Source organism: Coturnix japonica, chromosome 8 (assembly GCF_054131305.1).
Source record: "Coturnix japonica strain WE chromosome 8, WE-NBRP24, whole genome shotgun sequence".
NCBI classification, from domain to species: Eukaryota; Metazoa; Chordata; class Aves; order Galliformes; family Phasianidae; genus Coturnix; species Coturnix japonica.
The window spans coordinates 8007608-8029856 of record NC_140670.1 but is presented as its reverse complement, the minus strand read 5'-3'; the positions used below and the strand labels follow the sequence as shown (position 1 = coordinate 8029856).

Below are 22249 nucleotides of genomic sequence, written 5' to 3'. Positions count from 1 at the left end.
CACTGTTGCTACCTTCTTCTGTTCCTTTTAGTGCTAATGGCCACCATTGTGTGTAATATACATAAAGAGATGTAAAATCAGTAGCTTCAGAGATAGCATTAATATTTAGCCAAGCTGCCAGCACTACAGTAAGAGCTGAGAGACACTTTCATACATCAGTGCTGACAAATGTAAGTCCTGTTTGGAATGCAATTTGCTCAGCTGTCCACATCCCCCGCAGTATGTCAGTAGTGGTGATCTTGATGAGAAGAGTGCTTTTTATTTGTTGTCCTCTGTTTAGGGGAAATTGCTGCATGACCTCAATGCAGAAAAGGCAATAATGACTGATGTTACCACCCCACCTAAGATTTGAGGAGGAAGCAGGAAGTTTTCTTGTATTTGCTACCCTGAATTTTCAACATGGAGTCAACACTGCAGGACATAGAATCATAGAATTGCTCAGGTTGGAAAAGACCTTAAAGATCGAGTCCAACCACAAGCAAACCATAGTACCCTAACTAACAACCCTCTGCTAAATCATGTCCCTGAGCACCACATCCAAACAGTTTTTAAACACATCCAGGGGCGGTGACTCAGCCACCTCCCTGGGGAGCCTATTCCTGTGCTTAAAAACCCTTTCTGTAAAGAAGTTTTTCCTGATATCCCACCTCAATTTACCCTGGTGCAACTTGAGGCCATTTCCCCTTGTCCTGTCGCCAGTGAGAACAGACCAATCCTGCTCTCATTGTAAGCACCTTTCAGATACTGGAAGAGAGCAATGTTTCCTCTCAGCCTCCTTTTCCCTGGACTAAATAGCAGTTTCATATCTGACCAAAACACTGACCTCAGTGAAGCTGGAAATTCAGTGTGTTATATAAATCATTTCATAATTTGTCTACTCCTTGCTTTTATGCCATTTGGTTGTTCAAAGGGAAGGTTAAGAGATCACTTGAAGGTTTACTGTGACCGTGCTTAAAAGGGACATCACACTTCAGATTGTGGAGTTCATGGCGCTTTCTCCCCAGTGTGTGTTTTCTTTAGAAATGATAGCACATTAGAAAAGGAAACTGGGAGAGAGGAACCTAGTGAACATACTGCGTGTTGACAGTGGGTTTTGGTCATTTTCTTTGTGACAAATACAAGTTATTTTAATTGTTAAAAGCTGTAAATAACAACTTATGCTTACTGTACAACAATCTTCTGCCCATTGCTTGCCAGACTGTGTTTCTTTACAGGCACAGCACAGGAGGACAGCTGTGGCCCTGCAGAAGCAGCACATTGTCCCGTACTGTGGCTGTAGGCAGGGCTCAGGCTGACTTAAAGTTGATAAGTTTTTGTGATCAGTAGCATCTTGTTTTGACCTCTCACTGCCTTTGTGATCTGAGGGCAGTTTGCCTGCAGGGGAGCTCTTGTTCTTCTATGTCTTGCAGAGCCGTTAGAAATAGCGTTCAGTGTGGTTTGAAGAACAACCATTAATCTACCTCCTAACCAAAGCCAAAATCATTTTTACTAATCTCTTCTTATCAGTCTTTTTCTTTCTTATTTTAGTTATTCCCACGCTGTACTGTTAGGAAGCTTTACCTTGTGTTGGCATGTGTATTTACAGTATTATTCTTTGGCCACAGTCTGTACATCTAGAATGACTAAGAGGCTAATTGTTGCTTAGTAGCCCTGGTACTAATCCTACTCCATCAAATTATCCTAATGACATTCAAGAACAGTTTAAAATCATTAGATATAGTTAATCCAGTGGTTCAGTTTTTCTTTCATTGAGTAATGCACTGCACCATCAATAAAAATGTCTTAGTAAGCGTGTATAATGTTATATCTTAAATGATGGATGGTTTAGATTGTGTTCATTTCACAAGACTTTGGACATCTCACAAGACTTTCTTCCCATGATGAGCTGATAAACTTGAACACTGTTCTTTGTATTTCTCTGAATAAAGCCTATGTCTTGTTTCTATTGGGATAGTTCCTTTAGGTGGAGGATCAAAGAAAGTCAAGAGGATAGTCAGACAGTTAATACTGATGACTGGTGGGGTTGTTGTTTTTGAAAAAGCTGTTGTGAAGACAGTCAATTATCAGATATGCTGGACAACTACAGCTTTTGCAATATTGTTCTTGGAACGTAGTACACGATAGAAATCTCTTCTGAGCAGAAACCATGTCTGAGCATTTTGAAACCATCTGGCAGTTCTGAGGCTTCGTATTGCAGTTGTGTTCAGAATAAGCCTAAAAGATAGACAACAGAGAGAGGGAGTGTTTGGAACAGCTGATTTGCCAACAGTCACATTTCTGGTGCTTAACTCAATTTTAGTACAAAATACTTTGCTGTTGTCACCATGAATCTTATGATTAGTTCTTTGCTCCTGGCAATCCTGGAATATTGAATGTTGCTAGAAATGGGATTCAGACTAAAAGCCAAATTGTTGTCACATGGCTGCCATATAAAATGGACTGGATGTTTCATGTAAAATACCTGTGATTCTTTTAGTTTTTAAGTATATTCTTACAAATGTGTTTATGTTTTTGTATACTCATGCACTTGTGGAGGCAATCACCAGCCACTGATTTCATTAGCCTACTAGTAGTATTTATTGATTTATTTAATGAGTAGAAGTTCCCTATTTACTGAAAACGCAGCTCATTATTGCTCAGATTCAAGGAAACTCCGCTTTCTGGATTCTGTGCTTCAGTGAAGTATTTCAAAGGAAGACTAAGGCAGTAAGTGTTTTCAATTTTGTACAAAATCCCAATTTTCTCCATGATTTGGAACTAGTCTCACGGCTAGCAACAAGCCATCTGATTAATCAGCAGAGAATTTGCCATCATCAGCAATGCTTCAAGATGATCTAGGAAGGTTTGTTGCCATGTCTCCTTGTGCTTTCCATATATAGTACTTTGCCCTTCCTCTTCCCCTCAACTCTGACAGTTCATGTGAGGTCTGTGGTTTTACTAAACACAGAGCTGCCGGGAGTCTCTGACTTTCGTTTTTTCCCCCTCCTAATTGGCTTCTAGTAGTTACTTTTCAAGCATAATGGTGTCAAGTCAATTTGTCCAGGAGTCGATTGTGTGATTTTCATCGTGGTGATTACATATACACTTCTTCCATCTCTCAACTTTATTGCCCTAGGTTTTTCCAAAGGCTTGTTGACGTGTTCTCCATGGAAAAAAATAAATGACATGGGTATATGCTAGGTGGTGAAGGTTGCATCAGTGGGAGAGAGGGAAATAATAACATTGGCAAATACTCGTCTGGCTTAATTGAGGCTGTTCTTCCTGGCCCATAGAGGATATATGTAATGAAAACTGCTGCTCTCTTCAGTTCTTTATGATCTGGAGAGCACAGAGTGGTGTTGATGGCAGGAAGTTGCCTTGAAAATATTTATCTGAGCTTCACTTTCATACTGTGGCTGATTATGAGATTTCTGTGATGTTGCTGCAGTGGTTTTGCAAAATCATCCTTTGAGTCTCTCTAGGATACAGTTTGCACATGAGCCCTTTGACATGTACAATCAATATATTGAAAAGGTGAGCTAATGCTACTGATGAGAAGAAATGGCTTAAGTTGCAGTGGTGAAAGCCCGGAGTTATCTATTTTGGACAGGTTCAGGTTTATCTACCAGTCTGTATTCCACAGAAATCTTCCTGTTCACAGCCTGCTGGTGTTCCAGGTCCAAGATAGTTAAATGTTGGAGGAACTTGAGAATGGAAACTACAATTAAGGGATGAAAATGATACAAAAAATGCCCTTCTACAAAGCCTGAGATTAGCATGGTGGAATGCCAATAATATAACTGTACTCTGATGGGTAAGGGAACAATACAGGGTTAAAAAGTGGAATTTAAAGTGGTTCTGTAGTTAGCAGTTCACATTCTTTCTGCATACCGCTCATGCCATGCATGTAGCACTTATTTTAGCCCTTCATCCTGAGAGCCCCTTTGCCCTGCTGTATGTCCTGGGGAGGCAAAGTGCTGATGGTGAAGTAATGAGAGCTGTTACAGATCTTGATAGAGTAAACACTGCAGCACTTTGGTGTGTGTATTTCATTTGGAATATCTGTAACATGCTGAATTTCACAGGTCGCAGCAGGGCTGGTTTAGAGGCATGCTGTTTTGAAGTATTGGGAGACCTGTGAAATTACTTCAGGCTATCCTTTAAAAGTGGTCATATTTCAGTCTTTCAGATTTGATCTTAGCTACTCTTGAGGAAGAATAGGATGAGACTGTGGGTATTCTGTTCAGTCATTTGGAACGCCCTTAAAGAAACATCCTAAACACTGTTAGAAGAAGTGATGGGATTTCCTTTCTTAATTCTGCAGAGCTTTAGATTATTTGGGGGTGATGGCAGATTGCTCTTGTCAAGGAAAAAATAGCTAAAGGAAAACAACTAAAGGATTTGCAGGTTTTGTAGCTGCTTTCTCTTCAGGAGCAATATATTATGAAAGAGAGGAAAGAAGATTCTCTAAGAAAAATAGAAGTATTTTAATCTTGCTGTGTGACCTTGACTTAATATATGTAGGATTGTTTTTCTATTATTTTCCTTATTTTTTCAGTTTTTCTTTAATTGATGCTTCTGTCTATAGATTTCTGATTATGTGGCTGTTTTCTAATAGCAAATGAACTAGGCTGGCAGTGTTTGAATGGTAGTATAGCATGCACGGTATTTTCATGATGGTTGTTGATTCTGTACTCGGATGATGCTGACTCTTTTGTAACTAGGACATGATTTATTTATTTAATTTGCTGTGTCTGTATGTTCTCGGTAGCCATAACTCTGGTAATTGAAGTACAGTGAGTAAATGTGCTTATCTCAAAGTGGTAACTTGGTAGAATCTAGATCCATAGAAGTGAGGAGTGTGATGTTGGGAGGATCTTAGAGGAATGGGGCAGTTTGTGTGATGAGGCTCTTCATTTCTTTCACTGTATGCAGTCTGCATCTTTTCTGACTTGGCATGTGAACCTGCAGCCTGTGGGTCCCAGAGAGCTGCTTCCTGCACAGCTGGGAGCTGTGTGCAGCCTTTGTAATACCTGCAGTTGAACTGCCCTTTTAACATTTTGGTTGAGGCACGCATTAGCCATTTTTAGTGATTAGGAAAGGATTTTAGATATCAACGTTCTTTATCTCAGATATGATCACTGCTTTTTGAGATATATAAAATCTCTAAAACTGAGGACTTCTTAGGTGTTAACAGCACAAGCAGACATTGGTAATTATGTCAAGCATTCCTTCACTGAAAGGATGCCTGAAGTACCACAGAGCTGTGTCTTCTGTTCTGCTGGGCTTCTTGTACCTTTACCTTTCAGAACTGTTTGAAATATCATCCACTGCAGTTGCAGGAAAAAAATCTATCCTTCTTGTAAAATCTGGATCCGGTAGTTCCAGATCATTGTAAACTATTTCAGCTTGTCTTTCCCATACTCGGGAAGATATTTGTATTGTCTGTATCTCACGTCAAATCATGTTTTTCTTTCTGCTGAATTCTGCCATGTGTTGCTTTGTTTGTAACTTGCTTCCAAGCCAGTAATCATAAGCACTCCATCTGGTTTGGGAGCAGAGTAGTGATGATGCAAAAGGACATTTCCACTCTTCTGTTTAAAAGAGCCCTCCATCTGTACCAAATCTGCCATTTAACTGAGATTGTAAAGGGTTTTTATTCGGTTTTTCTTCTTCAGAGAGGGGAGGAAATTGATTGCTGAGGATTTTTTTTTGTTTTGTTTTCTTGCATATCTACATGACTGTGTCCAAGGCTCTTTCTCTTTCCCAAGCTAAGAATGACTGTAGTAATGGGTGGGTCACAGAATTCATGATGTAGACTAACCAAAGGATCCTGAATTTTCCTCACAAGGTCTTTAACAAGCTGATTTGCTGTTTGTATTGAGCCCTTTGTTAATAGCATGTGAGATCTCATCCTGAATCCTGTAAAACTGACCATGGAGGTTAAAAAATACAGTGTCACTATGATTTATGACACAAGCAGTCAGAGCTGAATTGATGGAGGGGAGCGTGCTTAGATGACTTTTTGGTGTTGCAAGCTCTTAATTTTACTTTGTGCTGTTCTTTTGTAAGTATGATCATTGCCTTTTTAAAATTAATGGAGAGATAATCAGGCGTCTTCTCTTGTGGGGATGTCACAACCTGACCTAGGATTGTTAATAGGCAATGATCTGGGCCAGTCATCCACCGATCTTGTTAGATGTGCCTGAAGCTGAAGAGCCAGGAGCTGGTGAGCTGGAGGCAAAAGGGGCTGTGGCAGCTGGCACAGGCAGGCTGTGGGCACAGAGGTGCTGGGCAGTGGGCTGCTGCCCAGACCCTGCTGACAAGCAGGTGCGGAATGGGGGCTGACCCAGGAGTAAATGGCACAGCCCCTGGATGAACCAGAAATGTGGAGTCTGGAATTGTGACATTTTATTTTAGTGTTTTGAAATGATAACTCTCAGTCCTCGGAATATATAGTAACTCTAAATTCAGCTTTAGAAATTGGATTTTTCAGGATGCTGTGTATTGTTGGGTAGCAGTGGTAGAACACCATCGCCACAGTTGCATGATTGAAATCTCTGCTGCAGGGAACTATGCCACAGATGTGTCAGGGAGGTAAAGTCATTTGAACTGACTTGGTCATCATCTTGTACTTAAATTGAAGTGGAAGGCTCCTCCACCCCTGCAGACTGCTGTTAACTTTAGTTAACAGTGTTTAGTCACTAGCAGAAGTGGATCTTAGTCATAGATACTGAAATGCCATAAGCGCAATTGTGCAGAAGTGGAGTGTAGTTGGTAATAATTAGAGAGCTTTGTCAGTGACATTAATGAAGTCATTCCAGGCTAGATCACCTGAGTGTGTGTCCCACGTTATTATTTATCAATACATCTAGGCCTCACATCCTTGGCTTTCTGAAAGACTGAACAGATAACTTGCAACAAGCTCTGCATTATAACCAAAGAGCAACGAGCTGCTGCGTTGAGGCTCAATTTGAGTACATGCAGACATGGAGAAATGTTTTGTGGAAATCTGAAGTTATTCTCATGAAATTTTGTATAGAGGGTATTTCTATATTCTGGATGAAGTTCTGGACATATCTTGTCTGACAAAATGTAACATCTTGGTTATTTCTGTCCTCATCTTACCCCTTGTTCTGCTGGACTGGTGTTGGGGTTCAGCCCGTGGTGGGTTGTCACACAGACAGGATCTGAGTAGAGGTGTGTGCTGTGCAGGTGCCTGCCATGAGCTGAGGTAAAGATTTCCTTGTCTCATAAGGACTGCAGGAAAGCATGCAAGTAAATTCCTGCTGTTGGCAATAGCTTCCATTGTAAAGGAAAAGGTCTGCTTTGCTGAAATTGTGGACATCTTTCATCCTTCTGAAACAACACAGTTTTGTTATTGATACAGCTTTTTACCTCTTGAATTTTGGAGCCTGAAGTATATAGAAACCAGCCTTCTAGTTAGAAAATAGCCTCTAAACCAGCAATGTAAATTTATAACAATTACTCATCAGAAAATCTGAATAAATATAAAATTACCATGGAGTAGGAGGCTGGCATATGTGGTATTCAAAACACACAGAGTGTAAAATGGTGTTATTGTTTCCTTTAGAAATAGTTCAAAGTAGTCTGCATTAGAAAGAGCTGATAAGCAGAATGACAAAAGCTCGTTTCATGAGTGATTCCAAGCAGCAGTGGTTTTCTGATCAGCTGATGTTGCAGCTATTTTGGGTATTCCACAGATCATGATTGCATGCACGGGGAATGATTGGAGGCTGCAAATATGGTAAGCGAGCCAGGAATCCTGGGACACACTCTGTTACTAACTTCATAGTCTTACAATCACTTGTCCTTTGCCATTTAAATAGCCAAGGGAATACTAACAAGTTACCGTGCTTAGTTCTTTAAAAGAAAAAGAAAAAAAAAAAAAAAAAAAGAGAGAAAAACACTTCCTGAGGCTGCTATTTTTAGCAGTTGTGCAGTGTCCAAAATGTTAACTAATTGAATCATCAGGTTTCATATCTGGCCACAGAAAATGGCAGTGGAAGAGGGAGAATGCTTTCCAGAACAAGTAAGCATTTGAAGATTCTGCATTGAATGAAATCTGTGTATTGACTTGTTTTAGATTTTGAGTCTTTGATTGTATGAAACAAAAAAGTGGATGTAAGAAGAGGTATGTTTAGGTTTGTGTATGTTGTGTTCTGACATTCGGGTTATGATAGAGGCTGCAACAGCAGTCAAATGGTACATGGAAGTATTTGTTCTCTCCTTCTGAATAACTGCATTCTGTTCAGGGCACTCTACAGATAAAGGCACTTATTAAATTGCAGAAACATTCTGTAACGTTCTGTTCTGTGATCGGAGCCTTAACTAATTTGGGTGGACGTAACAGTTTTCCTCACTGAAATGTTTTAGCCACCTTGCATATTTCAGGGGGAAAGAGATGATAATAAAAAGCCCAGTGATAAGTACATTTTTAATGGGTATTTTATCAAATAATGCAGCTGCTTTACTGATGATCCATAGGTCAGTTGAACTGAAAAAGGAGCCTGCTACTACTGTGCTGGTAGTGACCTGTAAGGAGGCACCCGTATCGCTCTTACTGTCTGGGGTAGTCCCACTGACCTCCAAGGTGCTCCCTGTGTGCTTTAAAAATTCCTGCTGTGAGTAAGCTGCTGTGAAATGGCATCTGTGTGCCCTGGGAAGTGGCCTCTGAAGGTCTCCGTGGATCGAGTTATTCATGGCAGTTAAAAAGCTCTAAGTTAGAGCAACCATTGTTGATGCAGCTTTGCTGGAGAACTAAAATGCAGGTTCCCGATAAAGTGTGGTATCCTGTTATTAATATTGATGAGTGCCAATTTTTGTGGAAACATCAGTTAACAGCAGTATTTATTAGCTAATTGCCATATCAGCAATGGCTTTGTACTCAGAAATAATGCTGTAGTGAATTCTCTTAAATATGTATGGTTTGGTTTACCTCCTGTCAACGCAGAACTGGGTTGTTGTTCCCTGCTGAAAACTATCTTGGAAATGCTGGGCTTTTTCTAGTGATGCTCTCCTTGTCTGAAAATTCATTTTCACCAGGAATCTCAAAACTGAGAGGATGTTTATTCCGGGCTTTTTCTTTGTGAAATGTCTCTCTTGTAGGAGAAGGTTTTATTAGACTCTGATGCTTTATGGTACTTGATTAAACTCTTCTGTTTTTCAGTTCTGCAGATATTATTTGTGTTCTCTTGCCTTTTCACACAGGGGCACCATTTGCTCTGGCTTTATGGGGTTTTGTGCTTAGAAACTGTTGCTCCCGTTAGTATATGCACTGGTTGCGTGTTGAAGGTGTAGTAGCTGTTAGAAATGGAGTTCAGCTATGGAGGTGGGATGCGGAATATATTTGCAAGTGCTCTTCTTCTGGTGATGCTTATTTAGAATTATTTTATCTAACACTCATTCCATATGTATAGATCTCCTGTAGGTTGCCATGTGTGTTTTAGGTGTAAGGGAGAAATGTGACCCACGTCATTACTTGTTTATCTTGTAGATTTGCTGTTCAGAAGTAATATCATCAATTAACATTGCATACCAATGGCTTATTTTCTCACCAAGTGATAGGAGAAATTCCTGTAGGGCTGGTGGATAGCAGTCGGCCATAGCCTGTTTCTATAAGCATATAATAAATTAATCTTCACTTTAAAGCTGTAAATAAAAGCTAATTCTAAGCTTATACTTATTAAAATACTAAGAGGAAAGCTTGTTAGCCTAGTTTGAAAACTGTTTACTCATTTGGGAGATAAAATTATTTTATTTGATTAAACAGTATTATTTTCCAAGTATATTTAATTATCTTGCTCAGAAACAGTGCTGATTCCCAAGTGATAGCAAATGCAGAAGGTTAAGGAGAAGTAAAATGTTCAGACAGTCCTGTTGCTTTTATTTTTGTCAAAAATTTTGAAGCACCTCCTTTGATGTTCAGGTCATCGGCATTCTCCTAAAGGATCCAAACCTTTAGTGCATAGTGGCTTTGAAGGGCAGAATCATGCTGGTTCAGTTCTGTTACTGTAAAGTGACTGTGCAAAAATGGTACCTTCAAATCTGCAGTGTATTCCTAGCTTTATTGGTTCCACTGATGGCATCTCGTTGGACTAGGCCATATATATTTCACAGTAAATCTACAAAGAGGCACCAGGACAGACTGTTCCATGAAGTCTAACAAGCTCTGCTAAGGTAAACTGCGTTGCAGTTTTTGCCCCAGAAGCCCTCTTAGTACCTGAAAACCTTTTCCCCCCTGATCCTTCTGTTTCTGTCCTGTGGAGCTCATAGGGTTTTCCAGTCAGGCACTCTCCTTAACAAGGTATTGAGGTATGTAAATTGGAAGAGATTCTTTGCTTTGGAGGTTGTAACCCCGTACTGGAAAACCTCTAATGGTTGTTGGCACTCAGAAACAAGTAGAGGTTTGAGAATCCTTAGCAGAGTAACAAAGCTTTTAAACCATAGTAGATAGGTTTTGCAAGTAGCCATTCAAATGCCTCTTAACTTCCAAGGCAGAATTATTTTGGTTTTGAATGATATATTCAAAAGTGAGCATGAAATGGAAAGATAGAAACAGAGCCGGAAACTTCCAACTCATTGAAAAGCTCTTAATAGTTTGTCTAGCTACAGAAGAAGTTAGGTAACCCACTTAGAGTTTATAAAGCTCATTTACCACAGTGTAACTAGGGAATAATGTAGGGAATAGTTATGTTATGCATGTAGCTTGCTCTGTTTTATTACCAGTAACTTCCATGTTGTAGCAACATGGACTTCTAAAACGTTTTGAAGATGATTACTGATTGTTTTTTTCCCTCGCCTTTCTTGATCTTGATTGCAAAATCAGGTGCACACCGAGAACACAAGGTAGACCAACTCATGCCTCTCTTATCTGAACAATGTGACTTTGGTGTGGGAATAGCTTTAAATTTGAGACTAGATGTGCTGAAATTCCTTCCATGCTCACTGGGTACTCAGTTTCTGAGAGAGAAAAAGTAGCAAAGAGTAGATCAATGGCATCTCATCCAGCTTGTCTTATGAGTTGTTTTTTGAGGTGAATATAAACATAAGAAGAAGCCCTCCAAGCAGATTCAGCTCTTCTCTAGCTCTTTGTGACTGCAGTAGCAGTTATGAAAGTCAGTGATTTACTTTATGCTTGTAAGTGCATGATAACAAAACTTCAGAGAGTAAGAGATGAGTCATTACAGACCCAGGAGTTGCTTTTCAGAGTTTGAAACAAACTTTCAGAAGCTGAAGCTGTCAGAATAAAGAATAAATCTTGAATTTTAGATGCAGAAATCTTTTTGCCCTTAACTATATTGGATGCTTTTCATTGATGATATATTTGAGTTGATCACAAAGAGCAGGGCTCTTTGGCTGATTGCTCACTCCCAATGCAGCACAGGGATTCACTGCTGAAAACAGTGATGACTCTGGTTTTGTGCTCTTGAACAGTGTGTCCCAATTTACTTTGTCATTCAAATTTGTATTTTAATGCACTGCAGTACGACAACTAAAAAGTCAGTACTGAAAGGATCTGCATCTTCTCATTAAAAGAACATTTGTGTATGTGCTTTTGCAGATGTACATTGATTTGTAGTCCTTAAAAATTCAGCCCTTGCTTTTGGTGCTATTAATTTAGCACATGTATGCCTGTAAATGTTTTTTGAAAATTCTTTAGGAGAAGCTGATGCATTAGAACTGTTTCAGAGTCTCAAAACATCATCTATACAAGCTGGCAATGAAAATGTTGAGTTACGTAGACCTTTCCCTCCTGTCCAAACACGAGCCTTATGAGATTCTTTTGATGTCAGTTCAAGTACTTTCTGTTGGGCTGTCAGACATTGATCATGCTAGAACTGCAGGTAAATTGTTCTTATTCTTTGTTGAATATCAGTGATGACTATTAATTGTGGGGACAGGTAGCAAGAAAGTGATATCTTGAGGGAGATTTTCAACGTGTATAACATTTGAACATAACATCCATGTAGTGTGGATGTTAGGCAAGTGTTTTGCATCAAAGCCTGTATGTCTTCTGTGCCTTGAGATATACACACTTTGCTCTTTGTAGAAACTGAAAAGAATAACAGCTACTTTCCATTTCCATCCTGTGTTTGAGTTCCCTTAGGAAGCAGTTATTGGCCATTTAAAGACAGGTGGGGCTGCATTAGTCTCATCACAGTTCAGCAAAAGCTAGATTTAGTGTCTGCTGGAGAAGACCCCGTGCATAAAGTCTAAGCAACTAGTGCAGTAGGAAAGGTGCATTAGAGGTGCAGTTTTACAGGAGCTATTTCTCATTACATATAAACCACTCAGTCTAGGCCTATAAGTACTGTCAAACGTGGTGCTGAACACCTTTTCCACTGTAAGGTGTAAAATTTCCTTGTTTGTACCAACCTGAATGTCTCTAAGTCTGGGTCCTTTTCAGTCATCTGCTCCAACACAGGTGGCTCATTTCCAGTGGTAACTGAGCACAGATTTAGCATTTGGCAGGGAGAGCTAGGATTTTACAAGTGATCTTGACATTGATGCATGCTAAACCTTTGTGTCAGCCTGATTTTGTCTTATGGTCCAACAGGGAAAGGGACTTAATTTTTCTTGGATGTTTTATGTTTTGATTGAAGATTTCTGGAAGGTAGGAGCTGAATCTAAGATGCACCTTTTAAGCTCTGCTTAGGACTTAAATATGTGCAACTGTGAGTAAAAAAAAAATGTATTCTCTCTACACGCTTGTTAGATTGAAGAGGTAGAAACTTTGTTGTTGCACGTGCAATTGGTTATGGAGTCAGATACAGTTGTGGCAGAAATGAGGTATTGTAGTCTGACTAAGAAGAGAGGTTTCACACAGCCTGAAAACTGTTTTTTTGTTTGTTTGTTTTTAACTTATGAAAATCATATCATAGTTCTATAGTTAGAACAGGATTGGTTACAGGAACACAGTATATAGTAGAATATTCGGGCTAATTTATCATGTGCATTACGATAATATGATCAAAGAAAGCTGATGATTAAGTTGCACGATGGGGCAAACAAGTAGAGGGATTTGTTTGGTTTTTGACAATAATGACTTGATTTCTCATTCAGCAGTCAGATTCAAAGAAGGTAGCTTTTCTTAGCCAAAGGATGTATCCTTTGAATTCTCAGGCAGCAGGAAAAAAAGCGTTTCCCTTTGCCCTGTGCTTATGTTTAGGGCTGGGATCCCAAGAGCATCTCTCTGAAGGATAATTAAAAGCAGAACTGGAGATAGCAGTTGGCCCCAGGCTGTCACGTCCTTATCAAAAGAAAACATGTATGGCAGTGTGGTACATAAAGCTGTAGTTGTTTGCATAGAGAGCAGCGTTTTTTCACCCAGTCCAACCAACCTCCTTTCTGCTGAAGAAAATACAAGTGAAATTTTCTCATGCGTATGTAGTTATGAGTTAGTAGGGAGAATGGGTGAAGAATCTCCTGTAGAAGATCAGATGGCCTGTTTACATCACTTGGTTCAGTCATTGCTGGCCAGTGCAGTTTAATTGAAACAAAATTTCATCCCTTTCCAATTGAGTGTAACGTATCTATCTGGATAAAAATTCTAAATTAACATGAGAACAAAATCTTAAAAAATGCTGTGGACCTTCAGTTTCCAGTGTATAATTCATACTAAGGGCCTTGCTGGGCCTTGCAGCAAAGACAAAATCTATCAGTTTCAATAAGCCCACTCTTATCAAAATAAGTAGTTATCATCTGTTTTCTCAGGTCATCTCATGCTGCTGCAGGACTAGTTTTACTGAGCATGTTTCCAAATGGAAGTAACGTAAGTTCCTCACTTAAAACGAGGTCATTGCCTCCCCCCACAACAAATGTTAGGCATGGTTAGCATCTTTTAGTTGGGACTCAAGCCAGAATGCACCCTGCTCTGGCACAATGGGAACCTACTGGGGGTTTCCCTTCACAACAGCTACTATTAAAGATGGAGTGAAAAACAAAACCCTGCTCTCTACGTGGAAAAAAAGACTGGATTTTTAATCTGAAAAAGAAGCCACTGTAAGCAGAACACAAAGGGAAAAGAGATGAGCAGTAATAAAAATACCATCAGTATGGCAGAGGGGTTATGCAGGTTGAAAATAATGTTCATAGGGGTCCACTACATGGAAGAACGTCCTCTAGTCCCATGGAAAAGCCCAGCCTGAGCCTGGGCTGACAGTCGATGTAACATTTACTAACAAATTTTGTCTTTACTCGTGATAAATAGCCTCTTATTTCTCCAGGAGTTGTTGGCAAAAAAATACTGAATATTTATTAGCTAGCGTGAGTCAGCATCAACATTTTCTATTTTGAAGCGGAAGCTTAAAGTAATATCCAACCGATGTAAAACTTAGTCTTTCTTTTTAACATGAGTGTTTTCAACACTCTTCAGAACAGGAGCATAGTCTCAGGCTGTATGTCACCAGGACTAGAGGACCCTAGGGTAAAGAAGAGATGGGTAAGACAGTGCTGCTGCCTGCACGCCTTGTCCAGCCTCAGCTCAGTCCAGAGGCAGCTCTGGGATGAGAGCAGCTACAACGAGCTCCAGGCTGGGGAACCTGCCCTGGGCTGAAGGCTGCCTGCAGTCTGCTTGTTTGTCAGTATGCGTAGATTTGAGTTCTTACACTGTGGTATGTGGAATGGGAATACAGAGAATTAAAAATATGCACTGCATAAAGGCTCTGTTCATTAGCCAGTCTGCATTTATGCATTTCTTAAAAGCAGAATTAGTTCCTTTATCTTCCAGGGAAGTACAAATAAGGCGGGGGGAGAAATCTTCCAATGCTGGTACTCTCATTAATCTGCTATTTATGAAATACTGTCTGACTGCAATTCCAGAACAAAGCACTGTGCACAATCTCTGAGGTGTATGTCTCCAAAAATTAAAACACTTGTAAGAATTGTGATTTTAATTTAGTCCTGGGTTTAAAGATTGAAAAGGCAGCATCCATAAGGGAACGCAACAGAGAGCTGTGAAAGGCTTAGGGGAGAAAGCCTGTGTCAAATACACAGCAAGAAGGGCTGCAGTCTTTGTGGTTGAGTGCAAGAACATCTGATGTTTGGGCTGTTTTGATGTATGTCCCAAGTCTATTATTCTCTTGATATTTGTCAAGACAGTGTAGAATCAAAAGCTCATTTTCATCTTCATTTTATGTAGGGATTGATTACAAAAAGGAAGTGGGGAGGGGGAATCAGAATAGATTGCTAAAATACAGAATACCTCTCTCAGGAATATTGAGATTTAAGTAATTAAGATGGGAAATGGAAAAAAAAAAGAGAAAAGAAGTGGGGTCTTGTGGGTTTTTTTTAGGTTCATTAAGGAAATGTCCTATAGACCCAATGCCCGAATGGGGCTTGTCTTTCAGATGCCAGTTAGTGTGGGGACAGAGTTGGCTGTTTAGATCAGTGACCACCCCCCTAAGGAGCACTTACCTGCAAGTGTGTCCTGAGGGAGAGCTGAAAACCTAAGACCCTTTCTTTTGTTTTTCTTCTGTGTTATTTTAGTGCATTAAAACTAAACAGATAATTGACCAGTCTTTTACTCAGGCTCCTGGCAGTCCAGATAAATAATTACTGACATTATTGTTAGGCTTGTTTGAACTCTCAAATCCTTTAGCGATCTGAGCCTCAGCTCTGATGCTGTTCCTGCCTATGCAGTACAGTGGCAATTGCAGGCTCTATCAGTCTTTGTTTTAAACAAAATGCCAATTGGAAATGGCACTTCTCCACTTAATTGTGGTATTTGAAAAATAAAAGGTAATTTTAAAAATTGAATTTAAGCTTTAAATAGAAATGTAAAGTTGAGAGAATTTGGGACCCAGAAAAGAACCAAAACTGTTCTGGTTTGATGTTCTTGATCAATTGGTTTTTTGTGCCCTTCTGCATTATTGTTATTAGGATAATATTAGAACATTATTAAGATAACACTGGAAATAGAGTTTTGTTTAAAAAAAAAAAAGTCTTTTTTCATTAGAAATCTTGGTGATTATTTATGATGAGCTGTAATAAGTAAGCAGAATTTAGATGATCCAAGTCCCCTCCTACTGCTCTTCCCCCTAGGACAGGTTTGTTTGCCTTGGGTTTGGGAAAGGATGAGATTTGATTGATTTGCACTGGATTCTACAATGAAAAGAATGTCAGTTGTAACTGACTGTGTTCTTCTTGCATCTGGTTTTACTTGAACTTTTCTGAGTGTGGCTTGGTTGAAAGATCTTGGAACCTAATACTGAGAAGTAAGCTATAAAATGCGTTTCTCCTGTTTGCAATCAACAGTAGATACCACTTAGAAGTCCCAAGTCTTGGAGCAGATTAGGAACTTAAACCTTATTATTGTACTCTGGAATGCGAAATCATTTTGTCTTCTGCAAGAGATTGCTCTGGAGACTGTCCCCATGAGATGTTGATTGCAGTCACCGAACCATTTTGTTAAAACTGTTTTTGTTTATTTGCTTACCTGATTTGGAGGGGAGGTGACTGTCCCCTGTGTTCCAAATTGGTTATGGTTTGTTGGTTCTTCTGGTTTTTGGAAATGAGACACCTTTCAAACAAGAGTATTCTGGTCATTTTGCAAGGTAGAGAAAACTTGTGAGACTGTCCTAAAATAATGCCTTAGTCATTAGGAAACTGGAAGCTAACCATGCTGCTTTTAGAGAGGCTGGAATTGATTTAGGTTTTCAAGAATGCTGGCTCACTATTCGTTCTGATGTTATAGCTTGTTTCTGCTTATGGCAAAGATCATAATGGATGGAGAGAATCCCAGAAGCCTGACTGAACTTTTGCTCCTACTCTATTATGTTGTCCAGTCTGTGAAAATATCCATATTTCTATGTTTGGTGGCCTAGAAAAGGTGAATTTTTCCCCAGCCTGGGGACTTGGGGGCTTTAGCTAAGGTTGGGTTTCCCTTTTTTGGCCCATAGGGATGTATTACAGCTGGCTGCTAAGGCATCTCGTTCACAAGTTCACATAACGTTCAAGTAACTGGAAACCATTAGAGCAGAAGCTGGGAGTGCCTCCTTAGACAGGCTGAGGTATAGGTGAGTTTGGGTTGTTCCCAGCATGTTGCGGGGGACAGTTTCTCTGGATGCTCCCAAGTTCTCGCTGCATGCCTGTGCTGCTTTTCCCTTCTGCTGCCCTCCTGCAGAAAGGCACTGGGTGGCAAGAGCCCAGGCTGCCTCTGGTCACAGCTCTGTGTCCCTGGCCTTCTCTCCTGCCTCCTGGGGGACCTGGCTGCTGGTGGCACTTGTGTTGCTGGGTAATTTGAGCAAAAAATAATGTTTTGAGTGGTGATTGGCAAAAAGAGGCATTCTGTTTGTTTGAGACCTTTTGGGAATAGATTTGTGCATTGCTTAGCAGCACCTGAGCAAGCTTATTTGAAACATTTTTATGTCTCCACACTGGGAGTATAACCTAACTCTTCTTTACAGCAGAAGTCCTTAAAAGACACGGGCATAGCTGTCCTGCACAGTGCAGCAGCCATTTGATGTTAACATGAATATTAGCTATTTATGGTTCCTTCTTTCTGCTTTCTCTCCCCCTCCCTGTATTTTGTTGAGCAGATAGAAAGGTTCAGATGTGTCTGAGCATCAGCAGTGTTTCTTGTCTCATGTGAATAGGCATGACTGGCTGGAACTGATTTTTCCAAAGCAAGACACTCTGATGTGTCCTTCCCCACTCAGGAGCAGCTGTAAACAGCTGATGTTAATTATCGTCCACCTGCTGACTGTGCCAAACAGACATGCCATTACGCTGTGACAAAAAAGGCTCCCAGTCTATTAAGCCCTCCCTCATACCTTTGGTAATGCTGATAAAATGCTGACCTGGTTTTTACCCCAGTGGCTGCTGTTGCTAAGCACTGAGAAAATGACCTGTCTCCTGTAATAATCTGCATTGTACAGTTCAGATGATCTTCCCAATGAGATTGTTTTCCTGCCTCTCTCCAGGCAGCTATTTTTCCCCATAGTCTTTACAGTTCTGACTGTGCAGCTTGTAGCAGCATCTTGCTTTTCATAGAGCCTAATTAAAGACTGGTGTTGGAGGGCTGTTTTGTTGGAACCACATCATAGAAATTGATTTGTAGTGATCAGCATAGCGTACTTAGGAAATAATGATTTAGAGCAGAGAAGGTTGTAAACCAGTAACTTACCACAGGAAGCGTAAAGCTCTGTGCACAAAACACAGAAGACAATGATGAGTCCGTAAGTAATAATTCTCTCTTAGAGAGAGAGAGCTGCTTCTGCTGAAAGCATTAGTGAAAATAGCCTTGTATCTTGTACTACTACAAAGAGGAAAGCAATCTTCATGCAGCTTGCCATTTTGCTGTCATTGTGCCCAAGATTGCTTCATCCTATACAAAAAAAAAAAGTAACTTCAAATGGGTTTGGAGTGCTTGAACAGAACATCCAGTTTTGCAGCAGCTGAATTGACAGAAGTCTATAGCAAATCTAAAAGATGTGAGGATGAAAATAGAGAGTTTAGGCTGCATGGGTAACTGAGCATTGGGGCCACAATGTATTATATTTATCTCAACTGTTACTGCTTTTATTTTTTTCCCTGTAAAGATAATTACCACACTTTTAGAACCTTAAAGGGCCTTAAAACACTTAAAGCCATAGTGATGTAAGCCTTCCATGAAATTATACTGAGGAAAAACTGTGACAGTTCCTGGAGAAGAGGACACAAAAACATGTGTTGACTTCCCAGAATGGCAGGGGAAGCTGTGGTACAGATAAAATCAAAGATTTGTCCCTCTTGAAAGCTAACCCAGTTCATTCCACTTGCTCCAAGGCAGGATCAGCGTTATCATCCTTGGTGGGTATTTGCATAACTTGTTAAAACTCTCTGAGGAGTGGGAATTGCTTTCAGAGATCTTTCATGTCTTAACCATCCTTTCTGCCATACTGATATTCAAGCTAAAGTCATAAGAAAGAAAATTTAAAGACTATCTTTAAAGGAAGATCTGAGAAATAATTAAAATTCTGTGAAGAAATAATGGTGTTGTGCCTAGGGATTTCTGAGCACTGAAATATGGGCAAATACTGTAAATAAAATGTGCCATAAAGTCAGGGAGAATGGGGAAAACAAAGTAATCATTGTAAAGTGCCTTCACTTGTAGAATTAAGTTTTTCATTCACGTAGTCCAGTCCTTCATCATGGAGTATTTTGCTTTTTAGTCCATCACGTGAGATCTTGCAGTAGCAGTCCAGTCTGTTCATTTTGACTTTGAACATGATGTGGCTCTCTTGGAAAGAGTGGGATGGTTTCCTTGGAGTCCTGTCCTGTGCCTTTCCATGTTTGGCTGGGTACCAGATGTATCTTTGGTTACTAGCCTTGCATGTTGGTCACTGCTGCATAACGGACATGTATTTGTGAAGTCTGTGTTGTGCTGCCTTGTCAAGAGGTCAGCTTCCTTTCACCAGTGGGAGTTTGATCTAAAGCAAGGAGGGCAGGGTTTGACCCATACTTGATCAGGCGTTTTGAGATCTGCTCTCATCCAGGTAAATGTATGCATAATGCAATGTATCATTAGTAACAACTTTGTCAAGAGAATATTTTTTTATATAGTGCTGTGTTTTTTAACAGATATTTTTCTTCTTTCTTCTAGTCCGACACAAATGCAAGTTACTTGAGAGCTGCTCGAGCTGGCAACTTGGAAAAGGCTCTTGACTACTTAAAAAGTGGAGTGGACATCAACATTTCTAATCAGGTTGAAAAATATTCTGATAAAATTTTCTGGATAAATACCTCTCTCCTTCTTTCTTGAATATGAGTATACATTTGTACTTCATGTCAGCAATAATGTGTTTGTTTTCAGATGAGTCATGTTTGCGTATCTTACCAAATTCAAACATTTACCCCTTACCAACATATCATTCCAATTCCACTTGGAGAACGTTATGCTATTTAACACTATCTTTCATTCCACTTGTGTTGTATTATGTCTTGGGCAGCACATAGAACTTGAGACCCCAGAGTCTAGTATATCATAACTCAGTTCGTACTTTTTTCTTGCAATTTGTTTGTTATAAGGTTCACATAAGAATAATTTTTGGAAGCAGTCCTCTCACTGGGATGAAATTTTTCAGCTCCTGATGTGTAATTTGCTACAGTGGAAAAGCTATGCCAATCTTTTAAGTTGCATTTCTTTGTTTTCTGTTTTTCTTTCTTTTGCTTTTTTTAAAATCAGAATGGTTTGAATGCACTCCATCTTGCTTCCAAAGAAGGGCACGTAGAAGTTGTCTCTGAACTGATACAGCGAGGTGCCAGTGTGGATGCAGCGACAAAGGTCAGTCAAACCCATCTGATTGTTCTCTTCTCATCACACTGATGCCATGGATGTAAGGTGTCAGCCAACTGATTGCAGACATTACTGCAGCAATAACTACTTATTTTCCACTAGTCAAGTGGTCTCAAGTATTGTCAGTTGGAACCTGCTGGATTGTAGTGAATGCCTGAGAGTACTAGGGATGTGATTAACTCGACAAACTGGAGATTTCTGTGTTGGTTGCTTTTTGTGTTTTCTAGACTTACTCATTAGAAGTAATCAATAAGAATATTTAATCTCAGGAAATACTGCATTTTAAAGCAAACAGTGTTCTTGATAATACTGTTGTGTATTCAAGGTCAAGTTTTGTACTCAAATATTGCTGTTTCTTATTTCAGAAAGGAAACACAGCATTGCACATAGCATCCCTCGCTGGGCAAGCGGAAGTTGTCAAAGTATTGGTTACGAATCGGGCCAATGTCAATGCACAGTCTCAGGTAAAGTAATATTAATTTCTCATTTGGGACTTTGAAGAACACTGCTGATGATAAAAATCTTTCATCCTTTCTGCTGTAGGTTTGTTTGGTAGATTCATAGTGTTCATGCTGGCCCTTGAAAATTAGGTGTGATAAAGTCAGTATTAACTCTGAATTGAACACTTCAGTCACCAGTAGAAAAAGCTTAGAAGTAACATCTCTGTTTTAAGCTGTCCAGGGGCCATGCATACAGACCCCCCTGGGGTTGAAGAAAGCAGAGCCAAATCCAGGGCTGTTTGGAATATAGTTGTATGGTTCTTTAACATGTAGCACAGCAAAGCGTTTGCCCTTTAGCTTTGGAACTGGCCTCCAGTATGTCCTATGAGTTGCTAATTGTTACACGGACAGAAGAGGTACTGATAAAACCAGAGAGTGGGAGAGAACTTTTTGAAATGACAGAGATCTTGTTTCACATGGTTTAGTGTCTAAGGCTTAATTGAGACCTTCCCCTTTCCTTGTATGAATAGATAGGAGCAGCATATGCAGAGCTTTTAAATTTGGTGAAGTCCTTTGAAGGGACGTTTAGATAAATCATAGGAAATTTGAAATAAGGAGAAATGGTGTTAAAAAAAGCAGAAAGAAAACCACTCTGGCTTAAAAAGTATTTAAACCATTGACTGTTGGAAGCGAGAGGTGGCCATGTTCACAGGTGTCCCTGGGGTCCTGTCCTGTTCATGGGTGAGTGTCAGATAAAGATCAGATTAGGAGGTGGTATTGTCGTCTGGCCCAGTATTGCTTTTCTTCCATACGATGAGGGTTTGGACATGATGGATGATGTTTGGGAAGAAAAGGAAACCTAGGAAGCCTCATTTAAAAATAATTTATAAAGATGAACATTTTAAATAAACATTTTAAAATGGTCTTTCAACATGAACAAAATATTTAAGAGAATCTCTTTCACGAATATTAGGTACTTGCAAACTATATTTCATGTTCTTTTGCTTGGACAAATGAGACATTGTTTCAACTTTCTCACTCTTTTATACTAGGTAGGTATGCTAGTATTTAGTTCAAGGCACTACAGAGTTTGAACGTAAGGAGAAAAATAGCAATAATAGTTTCAATTAAAAATGTCTAAGCAGAAACATTTCCAGTGGTTTTGCTGTTGGAGAAAAGGATCTTTTCTGATTGTGATTTAGAACTTATGTATTCAGCCCTGAAACTAAAAATAATCTGAGATTGTAAACACATTATGTAACTGCACTGTCTGTATACCCTAAGGTTTTGCCACACGTTACCCTAATTTTGCTAACGTGAGAATAGTAGATTTTCTTTGCCATTTGACTACTGATGTATATTGGCCACTCTACACCAATACCTGAGTGTGACATTGCACCTGGGATCAGTCTTCCTGAGGAGGCCCTGTGGTCCCCGGAGCTCCCTGTTAACTACCCCTGGACCAGTTTTGTTTGTGGCTCTGAGCATAACTTAAGCTGTTGTAAAGCTTGTAATAACATTCTGCTGGTTT

General features: G+C 39.7%; 1 protein-coding gene across 50 annotated transcripts in view; it reads left to right on the top strand.

Moving 5' to 3' along the window:
- The window catches only part of ANK3 (ankyrin 3), a 327597-nt gene that overhangs the window by 170277 nt on the left and 135071 nt on the right, over positions 1 to 22249 (top strand). For 49 of the 50 annotated variants that reach the window (XM_085553950.1, XM_085553966.1, XM_085553943.1 and 46 more), the window contains 3 exons: positions 19586 to 19687; positions 20168 to 20266; positions 20644 to 20742. In XM_085553950.1, coding sequence (XP_085410076.1) covers positions 19586 to 19687; positions 20168 to 20266; positions 20644 to 20742 — 300 coding nt within the window. Of the gene's footprint in view, positions 1 to 7873; positions 8033 to 19585; positions 19688 to 20167; positions 20267 to 20643; positions 20743 to 22249 lie in introns of those variants that run through there. The other variant, XM_085553948.1, reaches the window with a different exon arrangement.